At 39.2% G+C, this 23,026-nt stretch overlaps 1 protein-coding gene and 1 long non-coding RNA gene across 5 annotated transcripts in view; one reads left to right on the top strand and one right to left on the bottom strand.

Annotated features, from left to right (window-relative positions):
- Positions 1-3,778, top strand: part of GTF2B (general transcription factor IIB) — a 32,473-nt gene extending 28,695 nt beyond the window's left edge. The window contains exons 6-7 of the mRNA XM_058716686.1: positions 1,091-1,372; positions 3,352-3,778. Coding sequence (XP_058572669.1) covers positions 1,091-1,372; positions 3,352-3,485 — 416 coding nt within the window. The 3' untranslated portion in view covers positions 3,486-3,778. The remainder of the gene's footprint in view (positions 1-1,090; positions 1,373-3,351) is intronic.
- Positions 1,291-19,246, bottom strand: LOC131504422 (uncharacterized). Of its 4 annotated transcripts, XR_009257985.1 has the most exons (5): positions 17,335-19,246; positions 16,645-16,766; positions 7,312-8,002; positions 5,900-5,993; positions 1,291-2,446 (listed from the first exon to the last, which is right to left on the bottom strand). It is a non-coding gene; the product is annotated as an uncharacterized LOC131504422 (long non-coding RNA). The 4 variants fall into 4 exon arrangements; XR_009257986.1 differs by lacking the exons at positions 16,645-16,766; positions 17,335-19,246 and adding an exon at positions 9,367-9,465; XR_009257984.1 differs by lacking the exons at positions 16,645-16,766; positions 17,335-19,246 and adding an exon at positions 8,981-9,459.
- Between the last annotated feature and the right edge of the window lie 3,780 nt (positions 19,247-23,026).

Consider the following 23,026-nt stretch of genomic DNA (forward strand, 5'->3'; position numbering starts at 1 on the left):
ATCCTTAATATTTTCTTTAGCTTACTTTATTATAAAAACAGTCTATAATACGTATACAAAATCAGTGTTGACTGTTATCGATAAGGCTTCCTGTCGATAATACACTATTGGTAGTTAAGTTTTGGGGGAATAAAGAGTTCTCTGTGGAGCTGTGACTGTGCTGGGGGTTGGCACCCCCTAACCCGAGTTGTTCAGGGGTCAGCTGTAATTTGACGTCTGTAATCACTATGAAGTAATCACTAAAAGTCTAGTTACATCATCAGACAGTTGCCTCCCTTCACTTCTTTTGTCTACTCCCCAAGTCCTTTCTCCTCTGGTAATCGCCAGTGTGCTGTCTGTATCCATGAGTTTTTGTTTCATTTGTCTGTTTTGGTTTTTTTGGATTCCACTTACAAGGGAAATCATTTGTCTTTCTCGGGCTCATTTCACTTAGCATAATACCCTCTAGGCCCATCCATGTTGTTGCAAATGACAAGATTTCATTCTTTTTTTATGGCTGGGTAGTATCCATCGTGTTTATATAGCACCCCTTCATCCATCTCTCCACTGATGGACATTTGGATAGTTTCCATTTCTTGCCTTTTGTAAATAATGTTGCATTGAACGTAGGGGTGCATATATCTTTTTGAATCAGTGTGTTAGTATTCTTTGTATGAATACCCAGAAGTGGAATAGCTGGATCATACGGTTTTTCTGTTCTTAGTGTTTTGAGGGGCTCCATAGTGGCACCAATTTACATTCCCACCAACAGTGCATGAGGGTTTCCTTTCCCCCACATCTTCTCCCCTAAGACTCGCTATTTCTTGTCTTTTTGAAAATAGCCATTCTGACCAGCATGTGCTGATATCTCGTTGTGGTTTTGATTTGCATTTTCCTATGATTAGTGATGTCGAGCATCTTTTCACATGCCTGTTGGCCATCCGCATGTTGTCTTTGGAAAAGTATCTATTCAGATCCCCTGCCCATTTTTTAATCAGGCCATTTAAAGCATAATTGCATTTTTGCAAATCGAATATATTTTACAATCAGAAATGATTTTTTAGTGAACCATATGACTTATGTGGATTTAAATTTTTTTTTTTTTTTTCAGAAATATGTGCCGTGTCACGAATTTCTAAGAAAGAAATCGGTCGATGCTTTAAACTTATTTTGAAAGCTCTAGAAACCAGTGTGGATTTGATTACAACCGGGGATTTCATGTCCAGGTTTTGTTCCAACCTTTGTCTTCCTAAACAAGTACAGATGGCAGCTACACACATAGCCCGTAAAGCTGTGGAATTGGACTTGGTTCCTGGAAGGAGCCCGATATCTGTGGCGGCGGCAGCCATTTACATGGCCTCACAGGCCTCCGCTGAGAAGAGGACCCAAAAAGGTAGGATTCTTTCTCAGGAAGGGCAGTGATGAAACTGAAGTTTTAGTGTGTCATTGTATTTCCATTTTAGGTACAAAGCAGGTAAATATCCCAAACCCACATTTAAGTGGTAGTTTCTTAGAGTCAAAACTGACAAGCAAAATACTACATTTTCTTAAGTGGCTCATAAACAAAAATATTTGTGGAGTTGTAACTCTGTGTATGACATGCTTTGTTCCCATTCACTTTAAGAATTGAGTTTGTCCATTTTTCATTTCTAGAAGTTGTTTTTGTCCCACCTAAACATTATTTTGAATAGTTCTTTTTTCCCCTCAAAACTTAACCAAAATTTTTTATATCTTGAGAGGTGGGGGCCATGCCTGTTTCCTGCTGTCCGGCGTGGCCCGCACAGCTCGGCACATGGGAAATTTGTGCTGATCGGCAGCTGTAACATTCCTCGAAGCCTCTTCTCTTTCTCCTTTCATATGTTACTCACTTTCTTAATGAAGATCCTGATAGAAGTAGTTCAGCCTTCTAGTATATGTGCTGCCGAAGTGAGCACAGTAGTTCAGCCTTCTAGAGCCAGTTTTGAGTTTACTGTCATAGGGGAACTTTCAAACAGAAGTCCTAAGTGAATTTCTTTACAACCATGTATTCATCAATTACTTCTCTGATCCTTAAAAAGATGCATAAAGAAAAAGGAGCAGTCAGTTCAAAAGTGAAAAGGTAGCGAAATTCCTTGCTGCGATGACTGTACTACCCTACTCAGAACAGCCTTTCGCCTCAGCTTAGGCCGTATGTTTCTATGTTAATAAAAGTAATACATCACATAGAAGAATGATTAGAAGGAAGCCAGCCATTGGTTATCCGTTCCCTTTGGCCTCCAGTCATATTTTTTAAGGAAATTTTGAGTCTTCTGGTAAAATTGAGAAGTTGAAGCAAAGCAGATTGTCCTTACCTTTATTCCTACTTGTAAAGTTTGTTCTAATCAACACAGAAATATTGATCTTGGCACTTTGTTACATGAAGTTCTTTGTTTTTAAGGCCCCTTTCTTCCCTTCCCAGCGGCCGGTTGGCGTTCACTGGTATCTGTGTCTAGAGGATAAGAAACTTACAATTAGCTCGTTGCACAGTGATGGCAGGCATCCACACTGAAAACTCGTAAAACCTTATGATTTGAACTGTGGAAAGGTTATGGTAAAATGAGTTTGTTTTAAAGCCTGTCTTTTAAAACTCCATTTTGTTTAAGTATTTATAACCCAATACTTGTCAAGTGGCAGTCCTTTGGGACTTTTTAATAAAAAGGAAGAAAGGTGACAATGACTTTGAAGGGTAAACGTGGATCTACTGTACACTAGAAATACTCGTGAGCTCCCTGTGCTCAGTGTTCTGTGTTTGCAAGAGTGGAAGCTTCCCATTGTGCTAGAACGTACAGCTGTATCAAGTAGCTGTGTACTATCTGAGGTACGAAGTAGACAGAAGAGGTTGTGGAACTATTTCTAGTACGATTCCCTTTTAGCTTGAACCTTTTAACCAGAGAACCTCTTAACAGAATTAACTAGAAGTTAATTAGAAGAGGAACTTTTAAAAATAGCAATGATGATGTGAGTTTCTTCATAAGAATGTATTCATGGGTTACTCCCGGGATCCTCAGAAAGACTTCCTGTCTTTCTAGATACTAGATCCTATGGCTAATATAATTGTTACCACTCATGGTGCTGTGCCCTGGGCATTGTTCCAATGTTTTACATCTAGTGAATCTTTTCCTACTACTGTGACAGCCCTTTGACGTAATAAGGGCTCCTACCTCATTATTGTTACTAACTGTAGCCCTCCATTCTGGCTCTTCATATGGACTTCCATCGTCAGGTTTTAAAAATCAACATTTCTCGTTTTCTCACTGTGGCTTTTATATTACTGTATCTCACAAACTGGAATGCAGGTAGTGGAAGGGAGATAGGATGGAAGTTATCCTTAATATGTTGATTTCCGTCTTTTAGAAATTGGAGATATTGCTGGTGTCGCTGATGTTACAATCAGACAGTCCTACAGGCTGATCTATCCTCGAGCTCCAGATCTGTTTCCTACAGACTTCAAATTTGACACCCCTGTGGACAAACTACCACAGCTGTAAATCGAGGCAGCTGATGTCAAACTCCTGTGAACACTGAACTCGGCCTGTTGTACATAGCCTATACCAAGTGCTGGATTGAGCCTTTCTTTAATAAGGAAAAACAAAAGACATGGTACGCATTCCAGGGCTAAATATTAATTGCTTGGCATTCTGTATGTATATACTAGTGAAACATATTTAATGATTTAAATTTCTTATTGAATTTGCTTTCTTTTGTAGCAACCTAGGAAACTGTATTTTGGAAGATATTTGAAATTATGTAATTCTTGAATAAAACGTTTTTCAAAACTAAAGTTTTTGTTATAATTACATGTTACATGTAATTTATAATTACAAATAATGCATATCATTGCAGCTAATAAAGCTGATAGAGGTTCTTGTTTTGTTTTTTTCCATTTATAGATTTAGGTGTTTTTTTGTATAACAAAGTCAGAGGTTTGGGGAACCACTTTTGACATCAACATCGGGGGGCCTGTGTGAATTCTTAACTGTACATATAGAACAGTAAGAAGTGAACTGGACCTTGAAAGGCACTGGCTTGAGAGATATAAAAACATTCCTGTGTTTTTCCTCAGTGAGCTTATGGAGCAGAGAAGATGAAATCTGTTGGCCTACCAACATCAATTTTTGGATGTTACCATTTCGTGACTATTTTTACTTACTGATATAAAGAATATTTAAAATGGAGGTTATTGGGCCTCGGAATGTCTGGTAATTTTTCTAGTAAGTACGCCCCCTGTAGGTGATTGGGATGTGAAGGTGTTCATTGTAAGCAAAGACCAATAAAATGTTGCCCTTTTACCAACTTGCTTACAAGGGGACTCGAATCCATGCTAGACACACACCACTGTAGACGGCACTGCCTCAGAGCAGGTGTACGGTTCTGACACGTAACGAGCTTAGCACCGGGTTAGAAGTACGTCTCCTGTTGCAGCCTAGTAGGGGGATTCAGACTCTAGTCCAAAAAGGGGCTTGCGCCTCTAGAGGATCAGACCTTCTCTCGTTTCTGTTGGCCACGGAATGGGGATGACTGCTGGGCCAGGAAGACAAATGCTGTTTCTCCCTTGTACAAAATCTGCGACACGCAAATGGCACTACTCAAAGCCGGGGGAGAACACCAGAGAAGTAAACGCAAGCACACTATCACCAAATACGGGATCGCAAGGCTCATGAGGACTCCAGGCAGAACTCATCCCACCCAGCATGAAACTCAGGACAAGAAATCTTAGGTCAGTCAGTGTCTCCCTCGGCACCCCCATCTTTGGTCCCCAGCAGTGCACCTCTGCATTTTTCCAAGTACAGACTGAGAGCAGGGGTCCTCCCCTCTGTTCTCCCCAGTTTATAGCGACTGACCACAAAACTTCCCATCCACTGAAGACTTTTCACTGCAAGCTGCAACCAGTTAACTAGATCTTAAAATAGTCATTTTTGCTATTATCATAAGTACATGCACATTATAGAACATTTGGAAAATGCATAACGATAGCACCCAGAAGCCACTTAGGAGTGAGCACCGGTATTTTGGTATTTTTTTCTTTCCTGCTGTTGTGCTGTGTTTTATTTTTAAAACATAGTTGGCAGTTCAGGTATACTAATATGATTAGTATTTTCATTTTACTGGCTACAAAAATGTATTTGATAACTAGAAAAATGGAGATAAGCATAAAGGGGATTAAAAAACCTAGCCCCTACCAGTCCACTGTGTCAACATTTTGGTCTATTTTTTGTGTTCTATACATTGAAAGAGCTTAGATCAGTAGAACTGATTTTAAAGATTAATCTGGGGGCAGAAGGTATATTTGGGGGATGTAATTTATATTCTGGTAGATAACCTCTGAAAATAAAATTCTAGTTTTAAAAACTCTACGCCACCCAGATGGTTTGATCAGTTTAACTCAATTGCAGATATTGAAAGAAGTACCTCATCAAGAGCTAAAGTAGCAGGGTCACTTGTTCTTTCCTCGTACCCCAGGCCTCAGAGCATGTGTGTCCTTGATAGGGACAGCTGTGTTTGGAAGTGATGCATTGTTAATGACCCTGTTGAGGAGTCATTTCATCTGACCACTAGAACATTTTCACTTAGGGAAGGGGGGCAATCCACAGCAATGCAACATTTTGGCCTCTGGCCCCTCTAGCGTTCTCTCTAGCTCAATGGGACTTACTCCTTATTTGTCCATCTGCTTCAAGGCTGTTATAGAGGTTTAAAATCCACTCGTGATGTGGGGTGTTTAGTTGTAACTACTTGATTGCTTAGTACGGCAAAATTAGTAATACTTAGAAATTCAAAAAAATCATGGCCAGGTCTTTCTAACCAGCAAAAGGAATCTGACCCATATTCTAAACCAGGGATTGTGCATGGTTTTGACTTCCCTCATGAGGTGTGAAAAACTCCCCATACACAGCACAAAACCCACCTTGTTGAGAGCTGATCACACCAAGAAGTTGAAGCCAGCTTCTGTGTGGGCTTCATTTTGGCCAGTTACGGATATTCCCCATGCAAGGCAATTTCTGTGAAGATAAAGTGGGTCCATCTTGTTAATGCTGTCATCTTTAAACAGTTGAAACCTTGGTTAAGGTGGTCCATTCCATTCCCAGTATTTAAAACAAGGACTCACTACAGTCCACTTTGACAGTCTCTACTATGACTACAAGTTCGAGGGTTTGATAAGTTTCATGGAATCTGGGGCGCCTGGGTGGCTCAGTCGGTTAAGCATCAGACTGTTGATTTTGGCTCAGGTCATGACTTCATACTTCATGGGATCGGGCCTTGTTTCTGGCTCTGCACTGACAGTGCAGAGCCTTGCTTGGGATTCTCTCTCTCTCTCTGCCCCTCCCCATGCTCTCTTTTTCTCTCTCAAATGAACATTAAAAAAAAAAAAAAGTTTCATGGAATCTGAGTTTGAGCACTCTGGTCCAATCTCATTTTGTAGATTAGAGAAGACTGGAGAAATCAAAAGATGTGTCCAAGTTTACTATTAGGAAAGAGGACAGACTCAGGTCCCTTGATCACTCAATCTAGTGCTGGTTTCTATTAAACTATACTATTAGGTTTTATTTCACAGGAAGATGCCTTAGGACTGACTTTAGTTGTAACTTTCAAATACAATTCGGTTCAGTTATGAAATTAACAAAATTATTCAATGCAATACTCGTATCTGGCTTTTTGGGGAAAGCGCTTCAGAGTGAGTTTCTGAATTATTTTTGAATCAGCTCAGGTGGCAAGGAGTTAATAGCTAGAGATCACTCTAGCTCTTTCTCCAAACTAAATGCTTCTTAAACTAGATGCCTCTTGATAGTAAGCCTTTGTGTTCAAACCAACAAACGTACTTTACCCATGGTTGTCTTTGGTTTCTGAGCTAATTTAATATCACAGGTGCAAGATTTACTTTAATTATCAAGATGAACAGCTGAGGGGGTCAGCCTATTACCCATCTGGTCCTAATCCAGCCAGGAGGCCTCTCTATGCCCCATGCCAATATTTCCAATTGTCAGTGGCCCTGACTTTTCCTGTTGCTGGAGTTTTAATCTCATCTGCCAATTGTGGAACTACTGACAGATTCCCCAGTCCCCTAAACACCTCCCTCCCTCTCCCCCTCCTGGATATTTCCACATACACACTCATTTCATCAGGATCTCAAGACTTCAAGGTGTCACTACAAAAGTACCATTCAGCTGATCTCTAGGCCACAGAGGCCCAGCGTCTGGCACAAGCATAAACCTCCATTCATAACCTTCACTGGCATTTCTCTAGTCAAGGGGACTTTTAATCACCATCCCGGGAGACTGCAACTCTTGCTTAAGGAAAGAGGAAGGGAGGCGGGCTCACCTGGGTGACTCAGTAGGTTGAGCATCCGACTTCGGCTCAGGTCACGATCTCACAGTTTGTGGGTTCAAGCCCCACGTCGGGCTCGGTGCTGAGAGCTCAGAGCCTGGAGCCTGCTTTGCATTCTGTGTCCTGCTCGCTCTCTGCCCTTCCCCCATTTGTGCTCTGTTTCTCTCTCTCAAAAATAAACATTAAAAAAGAGGAAGAAGGAAAAAGTGACCACAGAGCTTTTCTTTTCCTCTGCACATTATCAGAACAATTCTCAAGCACTGTCTGTGATCTGCAACAGCCTGTGGCTGGCACAGCCACTATTGGAAATGATCAATGTTTTCAGACATTTGAGAAAGAAGGAAGATGACTGGAAGGCAAGGTACTTAGGAAGAAAACAGAGGGAAGTGGCATTTTGTTGAATTGAAGATTCTGCCAAGAGGTAATTTGTTTCAAACTGACACAGGTGACGAAACCACAAAAGAACTGGGCCCAGTGCCTTTAGAGATATTGGAAAGCCTAGCTTGTTCTACATTGTTCCAAAAGGCAGGTCTAGGAGGGAGAACTCACCTGAAGCTCTCAGATGAAGGCATGTCAGTCATGTTGAATACTTCACTGCAGGTATTTAAGCAGAGATTCGGTTGCTCTGTCAGAGATTTCTCTGGCATGTTCTTATTCCCTCTGTTGGTTCCTTCTAGCTCTATGGCTATGAGACACCAGAAAACCAAATGATGGGCCCAGAACTTCAACCCCTCCCACACTGTGGTGGCAAAGAAATCTCACCTGCTATGCCATCAGCTTCTCTCACTGTCCTAATTTGTTAACATGAGGGTGATCTTTACACCCTGGAGCTGCTTCTGAGGTCCTCCAGAGAAGCCCCAGGCCTGCATGGTTTGATGTCCCTGCACTGACAGCGCAGAGCCTATTTAAGATTCTCTATCTTTCTGCCCCTCCCCTGTTCGCTCTCGCTCAAATAATAAAGTTACTAAATAATAAAAGTAAAAACAAAATAAAATACAATAAAATAAGTTACTGAATACCCACCATGTCTAATATGCAGATAGAAGACAGTAATGCCAAACTTAAGGTCACAGCTAAACTGTGGTGTCTGGGCTAGGGTCCAGGCCCCTGTTGTGCATGAACTAGGCCCCCACTCCGCTTCTGCTCTGGTCATCTTATGTATTAAAGTCATACTGAAGACTATGTTTGAAATGGAAGGATACAAATGAATGAGTAACTATAAGTCCTCCATTTAACAGATGAGGACACTGGGGTGAAATGTTCACATGTCACTAGCGAGGTGAAACAACATGTCCAAGGCCACACTACTAGCAGACGGCAAAATGATGGCTCATCCCGGTCCTCTTGCCTCCACCATGGGCTGATTTTGAAAACACTCCCTAGTCTCAAAGGACAGCATGAGTGTGGAAGTTCTCTAGATTAGGAGAGAATAAACTTAGAGAAGAGATGATGCTTGTGTGGTGCCAGAGGGACACCTGTGTTATGTTGGAGCCCAAGTTCCTTTGGACAAAGTAGCGGTTACTTTTTTTATTCTTTTGATAGCATAAAACTTGACTTTGAGGAGAGTTCTTTGAATCTCAAGTCTCCCTTTGAAATCAGCTGTTCACGGAAATAGAACAAACACTCCTAAAATTTGTATGGAACCACAAAAGACTCTGAATACCTTAAGCAATCTTAAGACAGAAGAACAGGGGTGCCTACGTGGCTCTGTCGGTTAAGCGTCCGACTTCGGCTCAGGTCATGATCTCACGGTTTGTGGGTACGAGCCCGGCATCAGGCTCTGTGCTGACAGTGCAGAGCCTGGAGCCTGCTTCGGATTCTGTGTCTCCCTCTTTCTCTGCCCCTCCCCTGTTCGTGCTGTCTCTCTCTCAAAAATAAAAATAAAAACATTTTAAAAAGATAATAAATAAATAAATAAATAGACAGAGGAACTGAATAGACATTTTTCTAAAGAAGATAAACAGATGACCACCAGACACATGAAAAGATGCTCAGTATCACTCATCAGCAGGGAAATGCAAATTGAAACCACAATGAGCGACCTCATACCTGTCAGAATGGTGACTGTGGAAAAGGACAAGAAATAACCAGCATTGGTGAGGATGTGGAGAAAAGAGAACCTTCATGCAGAGTGCATGCCACTATTGAAAACAGAAGAGAGTTTCTTCAAAAAATTAAAAATAGGACTACCGTATAATCCAGCAATTCCATTTCTGAATATTTATCTAAATAAAACAAAAACACTAACTTGAAAAGATACCTGCACCCGATGTTCCTTTCAGCACTATTTACTATAGCCAATCTATGGAAACAACTGAAGTGTCCATCGATGGATGAATGGATAGAGAAAAAAATACATACAATCACACACACACACACACACACACACACACACACACACACAGAGGAATATTATTCAGCCATAAAAAGAAGGAAATCTTGCCATTTGTGATAACATGGATGGACCTTGAGAGCATTATGCTAAGTGAAATAAGTCAGAGAAAGACTTTTCAATTTTCTCAATTTTATGAGAAATTTGGGAAAAAAACCAAAACACCAAGCTCATAGATAGGACAGCTGGGGGTTGCAGTGGTGTGGGTGAAATAGGTGAAGGTGGTCAAAAGGTACAGACTTGCAGTTATAAAATAAGTAAGTCATGGGGATATAATGTACAGCATGGTGACTATAGTCAATCCTACTGAATTGCATATATTTTTAAAAAATTTTAAAATATTTATTCATTTTTTTTGAGAGAGAGGGAGACAGCATCAGCAGGGGAGGGGCAGACAGAGAGGGAGACAAAGAATCTAAGCAGGCTACAGGCTCTGAGCTGTCAGCACAGAGTGAGATGCGGGGCTTGAACTCACGAACCATGAGATCATGACCTGAGCCGAAGTTGGACACTCAACCAACTGAGCTACCCAGGCACCCCCTGAATTGCATATTTGAAAGTTGCTAAGACAGGTATGTCTTAAAAGTTCTTATCACAAGAAAAAAACTTTTTGTAACTAAGTATGGTGACAGATGTTAATCAGACTTACTGTGGCAATCATTTCACAATATATACAATGTTGAATCATTATATTGTACACCTGAAACCAATATAATATTATATGTCAATTATACCTCAATAAAAAAAAGAAAAAAATTGGCTGAATGTAACAAAAAGAGCTGATTTGTTTTGGGGGGATTATAAATCATGACTAAAATTTTATTTATTTTTAGATCAAATGGTAAAACACCAAACTGTTTAGATTTCTTTTCCCATTCAATGTAAGTTTCTCGAATAGAGGAAGTAGACTTTAGTTAAAAAGAGAAACTTCAGGGAAGCCTGGCTGACTCAGTCAGAAGAGCATGTGACTCTTGATCTGAGTGTCATGAGTTAGAGCCCCATGTTGGGTGTAGGGATTATATAAACAAACAAACAAACAAACAAAAAGAGAGAGAAAGTTCAAACTCTTACTATAAATATGGTTCTGAAAATATTTCAGAAGGAAAAATGAGCTGGTTCGGTAAAAGCCCACCTTGTATTTTTTCTGAGTGATCTGAAATAAAGGTGGATTTGATTCTTTTCTTTTGATTGCCTTTAGCTTAAGACTGAAGAAACAGTTTAGAATTCTGAAAACAAAACAAAACAACAAAACTTGCGGCAGGGGACCAGGGGGAAATAAAGGCAACTTTTAGAATGATTTAAGCAAGTCTAAATCAATCTGTGGAATATAGTATAATTATTAAAATATATAAATTTAGAGGCACGTGATTGACTCAGTCAGTCGAGTGTCTGATTCTTGGTTTCAGCTGAGGTCATGATCTCATGGTTTGTGGGTTCAAGCCCCGCGTTGGGCTCTGTGCTGACGGTGTGGAGTCTGCTTAGGATTCTATCTCCTTCTCTCTCTCTCTCAAAAACAAATAAAATAAACATTAAAAAAACATGTAAATTTAATCACTGAGAAAATATTTCAGGTAACATCCTGAAGAGAAATAGAATGAAAATGTATAGACCAGATGAAGGGTTTGTAGGTCAATGGAGAAGCAGCATGTTAGAGGAATAGACATCAAACCAGGGGAAGAACCTCACTAAATCTCTTGGAGCCAAATTTCTCATTTGTAAGATGGAGCTGAACAAGATAGTAGTAATCACTAGTACTTTATGGCAACTAGTGTGGGTGGGCTTGTCCAACATTCAACCTCCTTCTAGAATGCTTTCTTGGACGGAAGGCTAGAAGTAAAAAAATTAAAAAATCCCCCAATCCCAGATTTATTTGAAGCTAAGATTTTAGGTATAAATTAAGTTCTGACCGACCAGATGCACCCACGTGATACTTGAATTCCAAAAGGAGTCAAGTGGGGGAAGACATGCGGCATCCATTTTGTTAGTATATATTGTGTAGCAAAAGCAGCCGCCAGATTCTCCAACAACTGCTAGATTGTGGCATGAGCAGCAACTCGTTCTTGGCCTTGCACCGGGGCTGTGGCTGTTAGTCCTAGTTCAGTCTGGCATCGACTTCCTTGGTCCTCCCAATGGTTCTCTTAGCCATTGAATAGCTGGAGCTAAATCCTTTCTGGAAGGGAGTTGTGTTTTCTGCGAGTGGTAGAAGTAGTGGGGGCAAGGCTGTTCAAGAATGTTATGGTCATGGAAGTTCCAGAGAAGCTTACTGAACAGGGACTATCACTAATTCCATTTTACAGATGAGAAACACTGAGGTACAGAAAGTAACCTGCCCAGGACATACACTGTGATTCATTACTCTATATGGTTCCCCAACTAGATGATTCCAATGAGTTATTTCAAATCCAAAGTTCTTACTCTAAATTTTCTGGATCTTGGGATTGAACAGTGGTATAAAATCATAAATCAGTGACTGGAGGAAATTTGAGGTCCTAAAATTCCCAGAAACAATTTCAGATTTGTCAGACATGAGATGGCTTCAACGTGATACCAGCATATGGTGGTCTTGGGGACTAAGCTTTTCTTTTCATAGGTTGTGTGGCAGTTAGGCCCAGCACATAGAGCAGGCTCTAGGTGTCTCTTTATGTCTAGAGTAGGAGTGGACAAATGGGTTTGTGCGGTCACTGCAGACAATCATTTTAAAGCAAAAGCCATTTTCTTTTTCCATGAAGAATTGGTCTTTTTAAAGTACCAATAAGTTCTTGGACCAGTGTGTTCACAGATGAACAAAGAGAAGATGAATGTTAATCCTTTTTGTTTTGTACAAAGGCAGAATAAGTGAGCTCCAGTGTTTGACAGACTGGAAGTTTACGCTTACTTTCAGCTTTATAATCGTTCCCTTTTTTCCCCCAAAAAGTATTTATTGAACAATCAGTTTCTCTAAGTATGGGTTATGTTTGCAATGGGTGTAGAGGTTCATTGTGGGATTTTTTTCCTTTTGAATTTCTTTCTCCCCATCCATTCATGCATTTGTTCACTTACTCATTGAGTATGGTGGGAATAAGAGCATGAATCTTGCTAGCAGATGAGGTCTGAGTCCTTGCTTTCCCAACCTACTGCGTGCTTTGCACACGTTATTTAACTCTCTTAAGCCTCTGGTTCCTTATTTTAAATATGAGAATACTGATAGTGCTTTTTCACAGGGTTGCTATGAAGATCCAGTATGATCACACAGATGCTTCATTTTAAAAATGAAGGTTATTCAGACTTCAAGATGTATTGCAAAGCTGCAGTCATCAAGACAGTATGGTACTGGCACAAAACCAGACACTCAAATCAATGGAACAGAATAGAGAACCCAGAAATGGACCCACAAACATATGGCCAACTAATCTTTGACAAAGCAGGAAAGAATATCCAATGGAAAAAAGTCTCTTCAGCCAATGGTGCTGGGAAAACTGGACAGCAACATGCAGAAAATTGAACCTGGACCACTTTCTTACACCATGCACAAAAATAAACTCAAAACGGATGAAAGACCTAAATGTAAGAGAGGAAGCCATCAAAATCCTCAAGGAGAAAGCAGGCAAAAAACCTCTTTGACCTCAGTCGTGGCAACTTCTTACTCAGCACGTTTCCAAAGGCAAGGGAAACAAAAGCAAATATGAACTACTGGGGCCTCATCAAAATAAAAAGCTCCTGAAGACCAAAGGAAACAATCAGCAAAACTAAAAGGCAACCGACGGAATGGAAGAAGAAATCTGTAAATGACATATCAGATAAAGGGTTAGTATCCAAAATCTATAAAGAACTTATCAAACTCAACACCCAAAAAACACATAATCCAGTGAAGAAATGCATGAATAGACACTTCTTCAAAGAAGACATCCAGATGGGCAACCGACACATGAAAAAAAATGCTCAACATCACTCATCATCAGGGAAATACAAATGAAAACCACAGTGAGATACCACCTCACACCTGTCAGAATGGCTAACATTGATTGACAACTCAGGCAACAACAGATGCTGGCGAGGATGCAGAGAAAGAGGATCTCTTTTGCACTACTGGTGGGAATGCAAACTGGTGTAGCCACTCTGGAAGACAGCATGGAGTTTCCTCAAAAAATTAAAAATAGACCTACCCTACAACCCAGCAACTGCACTACTAGGTATTTACCCAAGGGATACAGGTGTGCTGCATGAAGGGACACATGCACCCCAATGTTTATAGCAGTGCTATCAACAATAGCCAAAATATGGAAAGAGCCCAAATGTCCATCGATGGATGAGTGGATAAAGAAGATGTGGTGTATGTGTATATGTGTGTGTGTGTATGTGTGTGTGTGTGTGTGTGTGTGTAAAGTGGAGTATTAGTTGGCAATCAAAAAGAATGAAATCTTGCCATTTGCAACTATGTGGTTGGAACTAGAAGGTATTATGCTAAGCAAAATTAGTCAGAGAAAGACAAATATCATGTGACTTCACTCATATGAGGAATTTAAGATACAAAACAGATGAACATAAGGGAAGGGAAGCAAAAATAATATAAAAAAACAGGGACGGGGACAAAACATAAGAGATTTAAATATAGAGAAAAAGCTGAGGGTTGCTGGGGCATTGTAGGTGGGAGGATGGGCTAAATGGGTAAGGGGCATTAAGGAAGACAATTGATGGGATGAGCACTGAGTATTGTACATAGGGGATGAATGACTGGAATTTACTCCTGAAATCATTGTTGCACTGTATGCTAACTTACTTGGATATAAATTTTAAAAAATAATAAAAAAATATTTAAAAAATAAAAATGAAGGTTATTACTTAATGAAGGATATATTAGTATTTATTGAACACCTACTGTGTCAGCCACAGTGCTGTGCACTTGGCATCTACTCTGAATAAAAGTTGCATATGGAGAAAAGAGATATATACCCAGATAAATGCAATAAAGTATGAAGCATCTTTGCAGATTATGGTGGGGGCACAAATGAGGATCTGATTAGTTCGATTTGGGGGGAGATGATTAGAAAAAGATTAATGTTTTCCTTTAGTAGAATCTGGAAGATGATTAGCATTTTAGGTCATTAGGTATAGTCCCATCTCTGAGAGAGAAGATGAGCATCATGAACGCTGGAGGCCCCAAACTGCACGGATCCTGTGCGAATTATAAGCATTTTGGCAATCCTCATCACTGGCTCCTTACTAACAACATGTAAACACATTCCAATCACTTCTGTGTCCTGATCTCCTCAATCCCTGGCATTTCTTGCCCTTTATAGTCAAACTTCTTTTTTTTTTTTTTTTTTTTTTTTTTAACATTTTTTATTTATTTTTGGGACAGAGAGAGACAGAGCATGAACGGGGGAGGGGCAGAGAGAGAGGGAGACACAGAATCGGAAACAGGCTCCAGGCTCCGAGCCGTCAGCCCAGAGCCTGACGCGGGGCTCGAACTCACGGACCGCGAGATCGTGACCTGGCTGAAGTCGGACGCTTAACCGACTGCGCCACCCAGGCGCCCCTATAGTCAAACTTCTTAAAAGATTCCCTCCCATCCTCCTCGTAAAACACTGCAAGCTAATTTCAACCCTGGGCAAACCAGTAGAACAATTCTCATCATGGTCCCAATAATATCTGTTTGCTAAAGCAGGTGGAAACATCTTAGACCTCACCTTAACTGATTACTATTTGATATTATTGTCCACTTTCTCCTCTTTCAAACACTCTTTCCCTAGGCTTCCACGAGAGCCCTTTAATCTTTTCATTGTCTTCCTACTTCTGGCAACTAACCACTTTCAAGTCTGTGTGGAGTGTTCCTATTCTACTCATGCCTTTTGTCCTACTCAACCTTGGATGATACCATCTACTCCTGTGATTTCAGCTACCATCCAGTGACCCTCACATCTCCAACCCTGTTCTCTTTCTGTACTCTGGACTTGGACATCTCAGCACAGGTCATTATGAAACTGATTACAGAATACATATGAATTGTTGTATTTTTATCCGAGGCATTATTAGGTAACTAAGCTAGACATAATTTCCAGTTTAAAAGTCATGCCCACTCTGATTCAGACTGCTGTTTCTTTTACCAGCCTCACTTCAAAGGTCTTCAGGATGGAGTGTCAACCTCAGAGGACAACTTTTATTTGAGAGAGCAGAGAGAGCAAGAAGTAGTGCAGGGGTGGAAGAGAGGCAGAGGGGGCGAGGAGAGAATTTTAAGCAGGTTCTGCAGAGTCAGTGCAGAGCTGGATACAGGGCTTGATCCCACAAAGAGGAGATCATGACCTGAGCCAAAATCAAGAGTTGGACACTCAACTGACTGAGCCACCCAGGTGCCCCAACAAATGACAACTTTTAAAAGGCTATGACTGAATATTCTTATTTTAGGTATAATAACATAATAGCATTTTTTCACCTTAAATAACCAAAGCAACATTAAATAATTCCAAAATACACACTTGATGATAGCACCAAACTCAAATACCTTCACCAAACTAAGAAATGCTTGACAACTATCCCTCAATCTACCGGATTTTTCCCAGTTGACTTAAATCTATTTTTTTCTTTTCTTTTCTTTTCTTTTTGTAATATGATATTGCAGATATTCAACAGCCTTTCTTTTTAATTTTTTTTAATGTTTATTCATTTTTGAGAGAGACAGAACAGGAGTGGGGGAGGGGCAGAGAGAGAGGGAGACACAGAATCTGAAGCAGGCTCCAGGCTCTGCACTGCAGCACAGAGCCCGATGTGGGGCTCGAACCCAAGATCCGGGGCTCGAACCCAAGACCCATGAGATCATTACCTGAGCTGAAGTCAGACACTTAACTGATGGCCAGATGCACCAAACCTATTTTGTTTTCATTATCATGATTTAATAGCAAGCAGTATATGACAACTAAATGCTGTGTAAAAGGATTGTATTTTAGTTGATCTAAAATTACCTTTTTCAGTTCCACATTTAACTCATTCATTCCACAAACAGTATACACCAACCAGTAGTATCTGGAAGTATTTTGCATGCTGGGCATATAGTGTTGAACATGGCAAGGCCTGTGCTCTCATTCTAGATGGAGAAATAAATAAATAGATAGATAAATAAATAAATAAATAAATAAATAAATAAATAAATAAATAAAAAATTGGATCACTCTAAGGACAAAGCAAAGAACTAAAATATGATAGTGACCGAATATATGGTTACTTTTAAATAGTTGATAGGAAAAGGACCCTTTGAGATGTTTTTAAAAACCTTTTATTATGAAAACTTTCAAACATATTCAAAACAGAATTTGTAAATTCTTTCTTCTGCTTCCCATGTACCCATTACCTAGCTTTGCCAATTAGTAACATTACTCAATACTTGTTTTATCTACTCTGCCTCTTTTTTTCTTTTTTTGCTAAAGTGTTTTTAAAGCAAATGACAGATACCTTATCATTCCATCCATAAAGAGTTCAGTATCTATTGATAGGGAATTTCAGAAAAGCACATAACCTTGTGGTGCCTGGCTGGCTCAGTTGGTGGAGCATGAAATTCTTGATCTTGGGGTCATGAGTTCAAGCCCCACATTGGGGTAGACTTTACTTAAACAAATGCACCCCAAAACCCATACATAACCACAAAATTATCATACCCAATTATCATGATATGCAGTCCATACTCATGGCTCCTCATTTGGTCTCAAAATTATCATTTTCCTTCCCAAATTAGGATCAAAGTTCATACATTGTTGCTAAGATCCATTATTTCAATAGGAGCTGCAAAAAGCCAATATTCTAATTCCAAATTTGTTTCATTTATTAGCTATGACTCTTCTATAAAAAAAAAAAAAAAAAAGAACTCTCCCCCTATCAACTATTTGTTTACCCTGAAATATAGAATGGTATAGAAAAGACAGAATGGATGCTTGATTCTTTTATTTATGCATTTTCAGAGTAATAAATTAGAGTGCTTATCAAATCTGAAGAGGTGACATTTAAGCAGAAGCCTGAATGTGAAAATATAGCTATGCAAGAATTAGGAGAAATAGCATTTCAGGAACAGAGAACAGTTAGTGAAAAGGCCTTAACGTAGAAAAGATCTTAGTATGTTTACAGGCTAGAAAGGAATTCGTTTTGGCATGAGGGGAGTGATATGGCCAAAATTAAATGAGGTAAGATTGAGAGTTAGTTTGGACCACATTGTGCCTTGTGAGCCAGGGTAAAGGGTGGACATTTTATAATGAAAGAATTGAGACACCAATTTGGAGGATCTGGAGGGTTTGCATGTTTAAAAGAGAGCTCTGTCTGCTATAAGGGGCAACAGACTTTAGGTAGACAAAGGTGAAAGCTGGGAAACAAGATGTTAAAAAGAAGCCAATGGGCAGGATGTTAACAGCTTGAACTGGAGTGATAATAGAGCAAAGGTGGGAAGGGGAAGTCAACACTGTGTTAACCATCTTAAATTTGATCTGTCGCTAGGCCATCCATGTGTAAATGTGGAAAGGTCACACAGGCAATTGGCTATGTCCTCAAGTTTCCTGGAAGAGTTGGGACTGGAAATATGATTTCAGAGTTAGTGACATATGAATTGTACTTCGAATCCTGGGGTAGAGGATTGTATCAACAAAAAAGGGGAGGATCTTAGAACAGAGCCTGGGGGGTTACATGAGCATCTAGAAACCAGAAGAATGTACAGTAGTTATGCAGAGAAGACACAGATACTGCACCTAGTATATCTTCCCCTCCTTAGAAACAGAACACATACATATGTGCACCAGCTAAAATGTATGTGTCAGTCATTCTTGCAGCTAATTTTAGGTAAATGGAACAAGAGTGCAAGTGATGTAAACAACTTGAGTCATCCCAGTAAGGAAAAGGGTGTGCTCCCCTTCCTTTTCCCCTCCTTCTAATGACTATAATGCAAATGTGCTGTGAACCATCTTGGACCACGAAGACTAGGGCACCTAGAAATGGCAGAGCAATAAGCTAAAAGGAGTCCGAGTCACAAGGATAACCTTGTGATAAATGCAGCCACACCAGCCTCTCCTTTATTCAAGTCATTGCTCTTTTGCATCTCTGTTACACGCAGCAACAGAGTATTCTAACTCTATTCTAACTCAGAGTCCAATCATTCTGTGAGCTGATAAATATCTCTGAACCTGCAAAGCTGAGGACCACACTATGAATCTCTGGTAACTTCATAATATGCCAATACTCACAATACTGAATGGCTTAATTTGCTACCTATCCTAATTAGACTATGACAAACTCAAGGGAGTAGTTAGGTAAAGAAAGAGCGGGTACCAAGGAGGCATCAAGGGTCCCTTAGAAATTGGATTGCAATTTATTTACTTTAACCTAAAGAGCCCTGGACTTGATGAGTTCAGGATTCCAGATGAGCAATAAAGCCACAACTCTCTCTTACAGTATTTAGATTGCTAGAAATCTCTAGAAGTCTACAAGTGGTTTACAAGCAGTTTGGTGGTCAGAGAATAATTAATGTGATTATTTTTTTAAATATAATTTCAAATTTATAAAAGGTAAAAGTGGTTATTTCCATAGAAATCCAATTCTTTTGTTAATTCTTAAATATGCACACTAGCACAGATTGCCTTAGATAAAGCAATAAGGTATTTTCATGTCATTTGCATATTAGTTTTGGTTCATTTGCATTTTTTCATTATTTTTACTGTGTTGCATTATGTCCACATTCCACAAGAAATAAACCAGACTCAAAAGTGCTCATCGAAATGTAAAAGTACAAGGAGACAAATACTACAAGTCAACATAATGCTGTAAATGTCAAAACATTGAACTGGATTCCACTGAGAATCTAAAATGTGAATCTGTACATTAGGACAAGTAAATTTGCATGTGTGATGATTTTGCATAAACAACTAAAAAGAAAACAGAAATTAGCAACTATGTTGACAATCACCTGAAGACTGGATTTTTTTTAAGATCACTGATCTATCCACCTTGTTCTCATTGGCATGAGACATTTAAATTTTCATACATTTTCAAATAAAATATAGTGATCCCTTTGTTGACAGTTTAAAAACTGCCCTATTAGGCCTGGAACCAAGGTGGTGATCTTGATATTTTGGACTTCTGGTTTTCTGCTTATGCGTGTTCATGATCAGGAAATACACAATGCTATTTGAAGGGAGAAGGGCTATTTTTATAAATTACTCTACATTATTAATATTACTATAAAATACCAAGCAGGTATTTAATTTATACAAATGTAACTATACCTACTTGGCATGCATACACACACAAGAAAGATAACTTAAATTTTAAAACTAATTTTGCCTCTAAGTATGTCCTCCCTCCCTCCCTCTCTTCCTCCCTTATCTCACCTCTTCATGATTCTATCTTTCAGAGAGAGCATAAGAAGCCATTTTTACGGTCCTTTGGCTGGTCTCAATTTTGCATGCTTTTCATAATAAGTACATCTCACTGTGCTACGTGATTCTAGTACTTAAAGATTTGAGATATATCTATATCTATCTATATCTATATATCAATAATTACATGCACACACACATTTTTTTGGTGGGCCAGTGTACAAGAAAGTTCCTAAATGCAACCCCATCACTTAAACCTACACATGAAACACAGCAATGTGCTCCAAAGATGGAGGACACTTGACTCCTTTGACATAGACAGTATGTGTCTCTAGTGTATAAAGAAATAGGGCTACAACAACATCAACAAGCATCAAAATTAGAACAAGAAAACATCAGGCAAGAAATAAAAAAGGCATCCAAGTTGGAAAGATACAAGCAAAACTGTTATTTGCAGATAATGTGATCTTATATAAAGAAAATGCTAAAGAGTCAACCAAAAAACTGTCAGAACTAATCAATGAACTCAGTAAGGTTGCAAGATATAAAATCAACATACAGAAATCAGCTGTATTTCTATTCACTAACAATGAGAGATCTGAAATAAAAAACCATCCCATTCACAACAGCATCAAAAAACAATAAAATATTTAGGCATAAATTTAACAAAGGAGGTAAAAGATATTTGCAATGAAAACTACAAGATTTTCATGAAAGAAATTGAGGAAGACACATACAAAAGGAAAGATATCCTATGTTCATGGATTGAAAGAATTACTCTTGTTAAAATGTCCACATTACCTAAAGCCATCTATAGATTCAATGCAATCCCTATCAATTTCCAATGGAATATTTCACAGAAATAGAAATACCAATCCTAAAATTTATATGGAACCACAAGACTCCAAAAAGCCAAAGTCTTCTTGAGAAAGAACAAAACCAGAGGTGTCACACTTCCTCATCTCAAACTATAGTTGACCCTTGAACTCAAGCAGGGTTAAGGGTGCTGACCCCTGCGCTCCACACATAACTTTTGGCTTACCCAAAAGTTATTAATTGCTAATAACCTGTTGACTGGAAGCCTTACTGATAGCATAAACAGTTGATTAACACCTATTTTGAATGGTGTGTTATGTACTGAATTCTTACAATAAAATAAGCTAAACAAAATGTTAAGAAAATAATAAGAGAAAATACATGTATAGTACTATTCTGTGTTTATTAAAAAAAACTCCGCATATTAAGTGGACCCACATAGTTCAAATAGGCATTGTTCAAGGGTCAACTGTATACACCTTCAAAGCTTTAGTGATTAAAATAGTATGGTACTACCATTAAACAAACAAACAAACAAACAAGCAAAAAAACAACACAAAGACCAATGGAACAGAATGGAGAGCCCAGAAGTAAACCTCTGCGCTTGCAGTCAACCAATATTTGACAAAAAAGCCAAGAACACTCAACAGGGACAGGCTCTTCAATAAATGACACTAGGAAAACTGGACAATCACATGCAGAAAAGTGAACCTAGACCCTTATCCTGTATCTCTCACAAACATTAACCTGAAATGGATTAAAGACTTAAGATCTGATACTGTAAAACTTCTAGAAGAAAACGTAAGGAAAAGCTCCTTGACATTGGTCTCTGGGGAATTATTTTTTTAGATGTGACACCAAAGCACAAGCAATAAAAACCAAAATCAACAATCAAACTAAAAATTCCAGCACAGCAAAATAAATAGGTAGCTTACAGAATGGTAGAAAATATTTGCAAACCATATTATTAGTTATATTTGTATATAAACCATATATTCGATTAAAAAATGGGCAGAGTAGGGCGTCTGGGTGGCTCAGTTGGTTAAGCGTCCAACTCTTGTTTTCAGCTCAGGTCATGGTCTCATGGTTGGTGAGATTGAGCTCTGCATCAGGCTCTGCACTGGGGATTGAGCTCTGCATCAGGATCTGCACAGCCAATTTGGAGCCTGCTGGGGATTCTCTTTTTCTGCCCTTCCCTTACTTGTGCTCTTTCTCTCAAAATACATAAACTTAAAAAAATTGGCAGATTAACCAAATAGACATGTATATCAAAACAATGAGATATCACAATCCCTATCAAAATAACACCAGCATTCTTCACAGAGCTAGAACAAACAATCCTAAAATTTCTATGGAACCACAAAAGACCCCAAAGAGCCAAGCAATCTTGAAAAAGAAAACCAAAGCTGGAGGCATCACAATCCTGGACTTCAAGATGTATTACAAAGCTGTAATCATCAAGACAGTATGGTACTGGCACAAAACCAGACACTCAAATCAATGGAACAGAATAGAGAACCCAGAAATGGACCCACAAACGTATGGCCAACTATTCTTTGACAAAGCAGGAAAGAATATCCAATGGAAAAAAGACAGTCTCTTCAGCCAATGGTGCTGGGAAAACTGGACAGCAACATGCAGAAAATTGAACCTGGACCACTTTCTTACACCATGCACAAAAATAAACTCAAAATGGATGAAAGACCTAAATGTAGGACATGAAGCCATCAAAATCCTCGAGGAGAAAGCAGGTAAAAACCTCTTTGATCTTGGCTGCAGCAACTTCTTACTCAACACGTCTCTGGAGGCAAGGGAAACAAAAGCAAAAATGAACTACTGGGACCTCATCAAAATAAAAAGCTTCTGCCCAGCAAAGGAAACAATCAGCAAAACTACAAGGAAACTGACAGAATGGAAGAAGAAATTTGCAAATGACATATCAGATAAAGGGTTAGTATCCAAAATCTATAAAGAACTTATCAAACTCAACACCCAAAAAACACATAATCCAGTGAAGAAATGCATGAATAGACACTTCTTCAAAGAAGACATCCAGATGGGCAACCGACACATGAAAAAAAATGCTCAACATCACTCATCATCAGGGAAATACAAATGAAAACCACAGTGAGATACCACCTCACACCTGTCAGAATGGCTAACATTGATTGACAACTCA

Source organism: Neofelis nebulosa, chromosome 2, assembly GCF_028018385.1.
Source record: "Neofelis nebulosa isolate mNeoNeb1 chromosome 2, mNeoNeb1.pri, whole genome shotgun sequence".
Lineage (NCBI taxonomy): Eukaryota > Metazoa > Chordata > Mammalia > Carnivora > Felidae > Neofelis > Neofelis nebulosa.